This window comes from Ranitomeya variabilis, chromosome 6 (assembly GCF_051348905.1).
Source record: "Ranitomeya variabilis isolate aRanVar5 chromosome 6, aRanVar5.hap1, whole genome shotgun sequence".
Lineage (NCBI taxonomy): Eukaryota > Metazoa > Chordata > Amphibia > Anura > Dendrobatidae > Ranitomeya > Ranitomeya variabilis.
The window spans coordinates 134222044-134234568 of record NC_135237.1 but is presented as its reverse complement, the minus strand read 5'-3'; the positions used below and the strand labels follow the sequence as shown (position 1 = coordinate 134234568).

At 43.2% G+C, this 12525-nt stretch overlaps 1 protein-coding gene across 1 annotated transcript in view; it reads right to left on the bottom strand.

Annotated features, from left to right (window-relative positions):
* NEK11 (NIMA related kinase 11) overlaps positions 1–12525 on the bottom strand; it is a 422928-nt gene that overhangs the window by 53596 nt on the left and 356807 nt on the right. The window contains exon 15 of the mRNA XM_077269028.1: positions 7906–8002. Within this exon, the coding sequence (XP_077125143.1) occupies positions 7906–8002 (97 nt within the window). The remainder of the gene's footprint in view (positions 1–7905; positions 8003–12525) is intronic.

Sequence of the window (12525 nt, the reverse complement as noted above, 5' to 3'; positions counted from 1 at the left end):
ACCACTAAGTCATCTGGGTAATTTTGCAATGCATCCTGGGAACGGAAGATGGCAGCCGCGCGCATAGGGACAGCTTCGCTGGATCCCAGGGGGGTGAGTATATAATTATTTTTTGTTTTAATTATCTTTTTTTAACATGGATATGTGCCCACACTGCTATATACTACGTGGGCAGTGTTATATAGTGCGTGGGCTGCGTTATATACAGCGTGCCTGCTATATACTACGTGGCCAGTGTTATATACTACGTGGACAGTGTTATATACCACATGGGCAGTGTTATATACCGCGTGGGCTGCGATATATACCGCGTGGGCTGCTATATACTACGTGGGCAGTGTTATATACTACGTGGGCAGTGTTATATACCGCGTGGCTGCTATATAGTACGTGGCCAGTGTCATATACTACGTGGGCAGTGTAATATACTGCGTGGGCAGTGTTATACACCGTGTGGGCTGCGTTATATACCGCGTGGGCTGCTATATACTACGTGGGCAGTGTTATATACTACGTGGGCAGTATTATATACCGCGTGGGCAGTGTTATATACCGCATGGGCTGCGTTACATACCACGTGGCTGCTATATACTACGTGGCCTGTGTTATATACTACGTCGCCTGTGTTATATACTGCGTGGCTGCTATATACTGTGTGGGCTGTATTATATACTATTTGGGCTGTGTTATTAACGCATCGGGTATTCTACAATATGTATGTATGTATATAGCAGCCACATAGTATATAGCACAGGCCACGTAGTATTTGCCTGCTATATACTACATGGCTCCTATATACTACGTGGCCTGTGCTATATACTATGTGGCTGCTATATACACACATACATACATATTCTATAATACCTGATGTGTTAGAATCGGGCCACCATCTAGTGTAGACTATAAACTGTTGTTTCTTAAAAACCTTACGTGATAGACTTTTGGAGCACATATTTGTGTTTAGCATATCAAAATCTATAAAATACAATAAAATTTTCTCAGGGGACAAGAACTTCCCTGAAATTTGTTGCGCAGTGCTATTACTAGAGAGAAGGGGACACGGTCATACTTGACAATTATGCCTAAAGTTATTGTATTTGCCTACATATTATTTACTGACCTATAAGTATTTACTGGCTAATACTTGTTTCTACTAATATAAGAACAGTTGAATAGTTTCAGTTCAATATGCGGTAACAATAATTTCTATTTATTAACAGATGTTACTCTTAATCTTTGCACCAAAAGGAAATCTGTGAGTAAGATCAACCACCCCCCACCCAAACTGCATTTTAAAAAATGTGGGTCTTGGAAATACAGTATAAATCCATTTACACCATTATATCTCCTGTTACTGCATTCCATAGTAATTAATGTATTTTTTAGACTATAAGATGCACTTTTTTCCCAAAATTTTTTTCGGGAAAATGGGGGGGGGGGGGGGATGTCTTATAGTCGGAATATACTTACAAGTGGTTTGGCGGTGCTCTGTGGTGTGGGAGGGCTCCCCTGGCATTTTGTGAAAGCCTGGAGGCCCTCGCACATCCATTGATGCGATGGCCTCTGGGAAAAAGGCCACCAGGGGCGGCACATGCTCAGATTGAGATCTCGGCAATGAGATCTTGTTCCGAGATCTCAGAGCAAGATCTCGTTGCCGAGATCTCAATCTGCTGCGATGCGGTGGCCTCTGGGAAAATGGCCGCCAGAGGCGGTGCATGCCCATATTGAGATGTCCCGTGATATCGGGAGATCAGATCTCATTGCTGACATCTCAATCTGAGCATGCGCCGCCTCCGGCAGCCATTTTCCCGGAGGCCACCGCATTGCAGCAATGGATGTGTGGGAGCCTCTGGGCTTTCAGAAATTGCCGGTGGTGCCCCCCCCGCACCTTAGAGCACCGTCGAACCTGCCACACCAGTCTGGGATGGGAGTCATATCACCAGATCACCAAACACCACCTGTGACCACGCTCCACCAGAGCTGCCGAAATCCCCCGGGTAAGCTGAATTCGGACTGTAAAATGAACCCCATTTAACACATTAATTTTTTCCCCTATTTTCCTTCTGAAAATGTGGGGTGCGTCTTATGCTCCGGTGCATCTTATAGTCCAAAAAATACGGTAGCATTTTAATTCATATGCACATGAGGCATTAAGTGTGATAGATCACTACCCACTCCCAACCTTGACAAGGGAAGTCCACCACTGTACTTAGCATACACAATGCCTTATAAGTTCCTGCTAAGTCACTATGTACATGCCTCCCAACAGATTTTTTCTACAAAGACAAATCAGTGTAGTGTATTCTGAGGAACTGTGTAACTGAAAGATAAGACTAATAGGTCTTGATGCTGGAATGCCAGTCTGCAGATATGTGCAATGCACATGGTGTTCATTATGAGCTTAAATCTGAACATCTTATCAGTTGCTAAGCATCAGAGGAGTGACAATATAACATACAGTGGGTACAGAAAGTATTCAGACCCCTTTACATTTTTCATTCTTTGTTTCATTGCAGCCATTTGGTAAATTCAAAAATGCTCATTTTTTTTCTCATTAATGTACACTCTGCACCAAATCTTGACTGAAAAAAACAGAAATGTAGTAATTTTTGAAAATTTATTAAAAAAGAAAACTGAAATATCACAAGGTCATAAGTATTCAGACCCTTTGCTCAGTATTGAGTAGAAGCACCCTTTTGAGCTAGTACAGCCATGAGACTTCTTGGGAATGATTCAACAAGTTTTTCACACCAGGATTTGGGAATTCTCTGCCATTCGTTCTTGCAGATCCTCTCCAGTTACATAAGGTTGGATGGTGAACATTGGTGGACAGCCATTTTCAGGTATCTCCAGAGATGGTCAATTGGGTTTAGGTCAGGTCTCTGGCTGGGCAAGTTAAGAATGGCAACAGAGTTGTTCTGAAGCCACTCCTTTGTTATTATAGCTGTGTGCTTATGGTCATTGTCTTGTTGGAAGGTGAACCTTCCGCCAAGTCTGAGGACCAGAGCACTCTGGAAGAGGTTTTCATCCAGGATATCTCTGTACTTGGCCGCATTCATGATTCCTTAAATTGCAACCAGTCATCCTGTCCCTGCAGCTGAAAAACATACCATAGCATTGTGCTGCCACCACCATGTTTCACTGTCGGGATTGTATTGGGCAGGTGATGAGTAGTGCCTGGTTTTCTCCACACATACCACTTAGAATTATCACCAAAAAGTTCTATTTTCATCTCATCAGACCAGAGAATCTTATTTCTCATAGTCTGGGAGTCCTTCATGTGTTTTTTTAGCAAACTCTATGCGGGCTTTCACTGAAAGAAGGCTTCCGTTGGGCCACTCTGCCATAAAGGCTCAAATGGTGAAGGGCTGCAGTGATAGTTGACTTTGTGGAACTTTTTCCCATCAGCCTACTGCATCTGTGGAGCTCAGCCACAGTGACCTTGGGGTTCTCCTTTACCTCTCTCACCAAGGCTCTTCTCCCACGATTGCTCAGTTTGGTTGGACGGCCAGGTCTAGGAAGGCTTTTGATGGTCCTAAACTTCTTCCCTTTAAGGATTATGAAGGCCAATGTGCTCTTAGGAACCTTGAGTACTGCAGAAATTGTTTGTAACCTTGGCCAAGTGTGTGCCTTGCCACAATTCTGTCTCTGAGTTCCTTGGCCAGTTTCTTTGACCTCATGATTCTCATTTGGCCTGACATGCACTGTGAGGTCTTATATAGACAGGTGCGTGCCTTTACAAATTAAGTCCTATCAGTTTAATTTAACACAGCTGGATTCCAATGAAGGAGTAGAACTATCTCAGGGAGGATCACAAGGAAATGGACAGCATGTGATTTAAATATGAGTGTCTGAGCAAAGGGCCTGAATATTTATGACCATGTAATATTTCAGTTTTTATTTTTTAATACATTTCCAAACATTTCTACATTTCTGTTTTTTTTTCATTCAAGATGGCGTGCAGAGTGTACATTAATGAGAAACATTTTTACTTTTTTGAATTTACCAAATGGTTGTAATGAAACAAAGAGTGAAAAATTTAAAGGTGTTTGAATACTTTCCGTACCCACTGCATGTCACCACTGAGGTCAGACATTGGAGAGGGTGAGCAAGCAGTGGTGGGAGAAAACCACCATCTGGATGCCATCCAAGAACATAAGGGGCGAGTTCATAGGTCTCAAGACATCAGAGGCCAGTAAGATAGGAGTGAGGAGTGTTGTGAACTCTATTTCTGGGCTCCCTCTTGTGGTCACAAGTGGTACTGTGTGAGTGCTGTCTTTCTGCAGGTTTGTGACTGGCTTCAGCTGTCTCGTTATCTGTGGTCTGGTTTTCTATTTAAGCTCACTTGGACTCTCAGTTCATGCCTGCTGTCGTTGTATTCAGTGCTATTCTGATTGCTACTGTCTACATCCGTTATCAGTCTCTCCAAGAGAAGCTAAGTTTTGTTTGCTTATTTTTGCTCATCTGTGTTCAAGATGTGTCCTAGTATATGATTTGTTTAGTCCAGCTTGCTAATATGTGATTTCCCTGCTTGCTGGTGCTCTGGGGTGCTGAGTTGCTCCCCCCACATCGTTAGTTGGTGTGGGGGTTCTCGCATTCTCTGCGTGGATATTTTTGCATAGGGTTTTTTACTGACCGCACAGATCCCTTGCTATTTTCTGCTATCTAGCGTTAGCGGGCCTCATTTGCTTAATCTGTTTCATCTCTGCGTTTGTCTTTTCCTCTTAACTCACCGTTATTATTTGTGGGGGCTTCTATATCTTTGGGGTTATTTCTCTGAGGCAAGTGAGGTCTGTACTTTCTCTTTAGGGGTAGTCAGTTTCTCAGGCCGTGAAGAGACGTCTAGGATTTCAGGATACGTTCCACGGCTACCTTTAGTGTGTTTGGTTAGGATCAGGTTTTGCGGTCAGTCCAGTTACCACATCCCCAGAGCTCGTCCTATTATCTCTCACTTAGCTGGTTAGATTTGTGATCCTAAGCCACTGGGATCATAACAGAGGAGTACTGATTAATCTCCTTGCCTCCGTGACACCTGCCCAAACAACCTGTGGAGTAGTGGACTGCTATACTTAACAGCTGACAAGAGGCTGAGATTTAGGCATGCAAAGAAATTCACATAAATTGAACACATCTCTAGGCCAGCACTCCAGTGCAATGGTCCATCAGCCCTATTTTTAGGTCTCACTGTTACTCACAATGAACGCCCCTGATGGATTCCCGTGGAAGAAATGCGTGGAGAGTCATGTAGGGACTTCTAGAGCATTGTATATGGTAATGACAGCTGCATACTTCTCATGCCAGGACAGGAGTTAATTGGGCACCCTAAGGTGTGATGGCCTTTTCAGGGCATAAAGGGTTATTCCTTCAATGCCCTCATGACACTGAATTAGGTTTAACCAAACTGCATGATGACTCTCATAAACTGGGGAAAAAAGTATTTAGTCAGCCACCAATTAAGCAATTTATCATACTTAAAAAGATGAGAGAGGCCTGTAGTTGACATCATAGGTAGACCACAACTATGAGAGTCAAAATGAGAAAACAAGCTCAGAAAATCACCTTGTCTGTTTTGGCAAGATATATTTTGCAAATTATGGTGGAAAATAAGTATTTGGTCATTAAAAAAGGTTAAACATTTTCTGTAGGTCTTCACAAGGTTGGCACACATTGCTATTGGTATGTTGGCCTATTCCTCCATGCAGATCTCCTCTAGAGCAGTGATGTTTTGGGACTGTAGCTGGGCAACATGGACTTTCAACTCCCTCCAAAGGTTTTCTATGAGGTTGAGATCTGGAGACTGGCTAGGCCACTCCAGGACCTTCATATGCTTGTTATGAAGCCATTCCTTCGTTGCCCTGGTGGTGTGCTTGGGATCATTATCATACTGATAGTCCCATCCACGTTTCATCTTTAATGCCCTTGCTGATGAAAGGAGGTTTGCACTCAAAATCTCAAGATACATGGCCCCATTCATTCTTTCATGTACAAGGATCAGTCATCCTGGTCCCTTTGCAGGGAAACAGCCCCAAAGCATGATGTTGCCACCCCCATGCTTCACAGTAAGTATGGTGTTCTTTGGATGCACCTCAGTATTCTGTCTCCTCCAAACATGACGAGTTTTGTTTCTACCAAACAGTTGTACTTTGGTTTCATCAGACCATATGACATTCTCCCAATACTCTTCTGGATAATCCAAATGCTCTCTAGCAAAATTCAGACAGTCCCAGACATCTACTGCCTTAAGCTGGGGGACACGTCTGGTACTGCAGGATCTATGTCCCTGGCGGCGTAGTGTGTTACTGATGGTAGACTTTGTTAAAGTGGTCCCAGCTCTATGCAGGTCATTCACTAGGTCCCGCCGTGTGGTTCGGGGATTTTTGCTCAACGTTCTTGTGATCATTTTGACCCCATGGGGTGAGATCTTGCGTGAAGCCCCTGATTGAGGGAGATTATCAGTGGTCTTGAATGTCTTCCATTTTCTTATTATTGCTCCCACAGTTGATATCATCACACCAAGCTGCTTGCCTATTGCAGATTCAGTCTTCTCAGCCTGGTGCAGGGCTACAGTTTTATTTCTGGTGTCCTTCAACAGCTCTTTGGTCTTTACCATAGTGGAGTTTGACTGCTTGAGGTTGTGGACAGGCGTCTTTTATACTGATAACAAGTACAAACAGGTACCATTACTACAGGTAATGCGTGGAGGACAGAGGAGCCTCTTAAAGAAGAAGTTACAGGTCTGTGAGAGCCAGAAATCTTGCATGTTTTTAGGTGTCCAAATACTTATTTTCCACCATAATATGCAAAATAAATCTTGCCAAATCAGACAAGGTGATTTTCTGGATTTGTTTTCTCAATTTTGACTCTCATAGTTGAGGTCTACCTATGATGTTAATTACAGGCCTCTCTCATCTTTTTAAGTGGGAGAACTTGCACAATTTGTGGCTGACTAAATACTTTTTTTCCCCACTGTATCTCTGTTTTGGGATTTGAAGAGGAGTGGGAAAGTTGTGGAAATCGAGAGTGTGCTATGATTTACACATACCTGTCATATTCTACCTTTTGGGTGAGAACATTCTTTTCGGATATTATATGAACCATGTGGTAATGGACAGTGTGCGATTTGTACATTTATGTTACAGAGTTTTATGATAACCTGGGAGTAGTTGGACCACTGCTAGTTTCATACATACTGACCTGCAGTGGCAGCCCAACCGTCAGATACCTGATACACATGTGGTTATTAAATCTGTTGATTTCCAGCAATTACTGGCTCTATTGTAAATTCACGTTTTGTACTCTCTGCTGTTGTTGCAGCATTTTTCATATTCTCATATATTGCTTGCTGTATATAAAGTAGTAAGTTGTACGTATTAGTTGTGTTAGTTGAATAGAAATACTTGGCTGCTGGATTTTTAATTTTAATTTGCTTTAGAACGTTAAACTATAAAATTTACTTTTTCTTGCATCTTATATATGTAAGTTTTCACTTTGCTCGATGCAGCAATACCACTGCACAAGATTTATTTTTCTTTATATCATGAATCCTGCCTCAATGCAAAAAAAATTAATATAATCGAACATGACTGATGATTAATCAAGAACCTCATAACCTTGAATAATTTAAAAAGACATAAAGAGATGACAGTTTACAAACTAAGGAAAATGCTGAATAAAATTTAATTTTTTTTTGCGACCATTTTTCAAATTCAAAATGCACCTTTCAAAATCCGGTTATACTGTATATGATTTTACATTTTACTTCGCAATGTACTAGACAAGCAAGATTGTATTGGAATAGACTACAATAACCTGACTTGCACACAACATAAAATAAGCCTGCAAGAATTCAGGCTGACATATACCTTGGTTTTCCAATTATCCCTACAAAATGGTAATAACACTTACTCTCTCATGCGCTTCAGCTTAGTCTGTGCCATAGTGTCGTTGATATCACTTGATGGCCTGGGAATTGATGGAGACACTTTGGTGGCAGTCTGAGTATCTACAAATCAATGTGTAGAGAGACAATGCAATTCAATGTTCATTTTAATGGCATTATGGAGCACTGGAATTCTAGCAGATAATACAATGAGAAATTGCCTTGTTAAAGTGGTACATAAAGCAGATTACAGGCAACGTGTAAAGTGTCTGGAGGACAAAAAATCCACTACTAGATGTACATTCATTAAAGAGGGGAGTTTGAGCAACTGGAAAAATAACATAGAAGTAAAAAGCAGCATATAAAGAAAAATATGTGCAGCAGGCAACCTAAACATTCATTTAATTCCATGATTAGTACAAAATCTAAATAAAAAATAAAGAAAATGTCTGAAATACTTCAGTTGCTATCTTTTATAACTTTCCAATATTCTTTTCAGCTGTTTTTGTGTTATCCATAAGTAACACATGAGCAACAACAATTAATGGCCATTATTGTGCTCATCGGCGTTGATGTTGTATAGCATAAAAAAACCTCTATACAATGAAAAGAGGATTTGGATGAAGGAATGTTAGCAATTAGTGTCAGGCAGCTGCTGATAAAGGCAAATACAGTCCTGCTCATTGTTATTGGCACCCCTTCATGGTTTTCATAGACTGTACAATATCTTCAGAAATAAATGGAAATGCACCACAATTATATCTCAGGATTTTTTAATTAGTGGTCCAAAAGTAATGCAACAATAAAACATTGTTTTTCAACTTACATGTTACAATTTCAAAGAAGAAACAGAATAAACAGCATGTGCAGCAATAAAGGCACCCCTAATTAATTCTTGGTTGCACATTCTATGGCATTGATGACAGCCTCCAAACATTTCTTGTAGCTTCTTGCACTTCTTAACTGACATTTTCTCCCACTCTTCCTTTGCAGTTTGTTCAAGCTCTTGAATCTTTGCAGGGTTCTGTTTCCCAATGGCATATTTCAGCTTACTCCAAAGATTTTCAATGGGATTGAGCTCAGGTCTTTTTCAACCATTCCTGTGTACTTTTGGATGTGTGCTTTGAGTCACTGTCTTGCTGGATGACCCATGATCTTTGACTCAAATTAAGTTTTCTTACAATGGCCAGGACATTTTCCTCTAAAATCTCTTGAACATTTTCTGATTTCATGATTCCTGTGACATGGTCAAGACCTCCAATACCAAAGCAACCCCACAACATTATGGATTCTCTATCATGCTTAACTGTTGGTACGGTGTTCTTTTCCTCATAAGCTTCATTACGCCGTCTGTAAACAAACTGTTGATTTGTATTGCCAAAAAGCTCTATTTTTGTTTCATCTGTCCACAGAACATTTTCCGAGGATTGTGGTTTGTAAAGGTACTGTTTGGTAAAGATCAATTGTTCCTTTTTATGTATTTTCTTCAGCAATGGTTTCTTCCTTGACCTTTGCCCATAAAGCTCTGTTTGATTTAGTGTGCACCATATAGTACTTGTTGAAACCATGACCCAAGACTGTTCCAAGTTGGCCTTAAGGTCTTTGGATGTTTGATGTGGTGTTTTTTCCACCATTTGCACCAACCTTCAAAAACATCTCTTGTCAATTTTCCTTTTCCCTCCATGTCCAGGGAGGTTCTTGATGGCACCATGCTTGGCAAACTTCTTTACAACATTGTACTCTGTTGAAACTGGGATACCAAGGTCTTTGGAGATGGCCTTATACCTTATGGAAGTCTTATGTTTGATAATAATAGCGGTTCTGATGTTCTCAGACAGTTCCTTTATCTTCACCATTGTGACAAAGCAACAGGGCCTACCATGCGGCATTTTAAAACACTGAAGTCATCATTCATTGTCTAATTCATGTCATATGGGCACCGACAATTAATCACAGGTGATTCTTATTTGTGATTTACCACAGGCGAGTCAAAATGTGTTTCCATACTAATTTAATGTAAAGAGTGCCAAATGCCAATATCAGTGTCACAGCAAGCCTTAGGTTTTTTTATTTTTCCCTCCCATTGATTTTTGTTTTAAATTATTGTTTATCTTTTGCTATTTTGCATTTAACACGAGTGCTCTATCCAAAAAACTGCTTCACTTGATTCATTCACATTCCACATTATGTACTTAAACTACATGGGTGTCAATAACAATGAGCAGGATTGTACATTTATGGGATGCATCAAAAGGGCATAGATATACTGTTAGGGCTAGCGGAACGCACCGAGAGAATATAGTTTTTTATTGTTATTGATGCGTTCGCAGCCCGGGGTCCACCGTGCAGGAAAACCTACTGCTAGCAAATGGCAGCACTATATGGCGGTATTGGCTAGCTCTGTTAACTCACAGAGCAGCCGTAAAAGCAAAGCTCTGCGCCCTGTTAGACTTCACAGGAGCACAGGCTAAATGCCCAACAGAGAGCAGTCAGTGGTCATGCATGCACACAAAACTCCTCGCCGGAGGTGCCAGCATTCTGGGGGCTTATTTCAGCCGGGTCCCTGAACACAATCTTACATGACCACACTGGCGCAAAGCACATAACTTAGAAAGATACTAGCGCATGGCCGTGCGGCCATGCAAGCCTTTTATAGCTGCAGTCAGAACAAGACCTTCCTAGAAGGACCAATGAGAAGCTGCCACAAAGTCTGAGCACCTTCAGGACTTTCCTGGAGGACCAATGGGCTTTGCTGCGGTATCCAAGCATGTGACCCTCGATCTCCAATGAGAGATCTTACCCTGGGCATGCTCAGAAGGAGAAAAGCAAGACTTAGTCCCAAAAGCGTCTGCTCGCCGCTGCCCAGCACTGACTTCAATGGCAGAAGCTGGAAAAGCAGCAGTAATCCTCCTCACAGAGTCAGATTGAGCGAGACGCTGGGACCGACGTCTCCGCTGAGCAGCCTCCACTGCGGCAGGAGAAGAATGGGAGACCGCAGCGGAGATGGCCCGAGATTCCCCCTGTACAGAGCTGGGAACTCGAACCCTAACATTGCCCCCCCTCCTTGGACCTCGCTACGCTCGAAGGCAGCAATGAGCTGCGGAGCCTGAATGTGGTCAGCAGGCTCCCAAGACCTGTCCTCAGGACCATAACCCTTCCAGTCCACCAAATAAAAATTTTTGCCACGTACCACCTTGCACCCCAAAATAGCGTTCAACTTGTAATCATCCGTAGACGAACCCGATGTCCCAGCAGATGACTCAGAAAACCGGGACATGTATACGGGTTTCAAGAGGGACACATGAAAGGTGTCGGTGATACCCAGGCGTGGCGGAAGGGCTAAACGATAGACCACAGGGTTAACCTGTTCGAGGACCTTGAAAGGACCCAAGTAGCGAGGTGCAAACTTAGTGGACTCAACTCGCAGCCTGATGTTATGGGTGGAGAGCCACACCAAGTCACCAGGAGCAAAGGTCGGAGCGGGGCGCCGATGTGCATCGGCGGAGGACCTTATTCTCTCCTTGGAGGCCCGAATGGCATCCTGAGTGCGGTCCCAAATATCCCGTGCTTCCACAGCCCAGTCTGCCACCCTGGAGTCGGCGGAAGACACGGGCGTAGGCACAGGTACCCGTGGATGCTGACCATAGTTGAGGAGGAATGGGGTTTGTCCAGTGGAGTCGGCTACAGCATTGTTCAGCGCAAACTCCGCCCACGGTAGCAAGGATGCCCAGTCATCCTGCCTGGCTGAGACAAAATGTCGCAGATATGTGACCAAGGTCTGGTTGGCCCTCTCTACCAACCCATTCGTCTCGGGATGATATGCGGAAGAGAGATTTAACTCAATGCTGAGAAGACGACAAAGCTCTCTCCAGAACCGAGACGCAAACTGGGGACCCCGGTCACTGACAATTTTGTCTGGCATACCGTGTAGGCGGAAGATGTGTTTTATGAACAACGCTGCAAAGGCCCGTGCAGAAGGTAACCGTGGAAGCGGCACCAAATGCACCATTTTGGAAAAATGATCAGTGATAACCCAAATGATTATACAGCCACAAGACTTGGGCAAACCCACCACAAAGTCCATCCCGACCATTTCCCAGGGCCTGTCTGCCACTGGCAAGGGATAGAGTAACCCAGCTGGCCGTTGTCGAGGAGACTTATTTTTGGCGCAGGAGACACACGCCTGAATATAATCTCTGACATCATGGACCACATGTGGCCACTAGTACGTCCTCGCCAACAGCTCAGATGTCCTCTTTTCCCAAAGTGTCCACCCACCCTGGACGAATGAGCCCAAGAGAGAACCTCCGGTTGCAAATTAATGGGTACAAACGTCTTGCACGGAGGCACAGACTCTAGCGAAACTGGAGCTACGGTTCTCAGACTCTCGGAAGGGACAAAAAGCCGAGGCTCTCCTTCCTCCTCCTCAGATGACACAACAGAGTGAGAGAGGGCGTCAGCACGAATGTTCTTCTCCCCAGTGAGATAATGGAGGGTGAAATGGAACCGGGAGAAGAACAAGGACCATCTGGCCTGGCGAGAATTTAGCCACTGAGCTGTTTGCAAATATAATACATTTTTGTGGTTCGTGAAGACTTGAAAGGGAAAACGAGCCCCCTCCAAGAGATGTCTCCACTCAGAGAAAG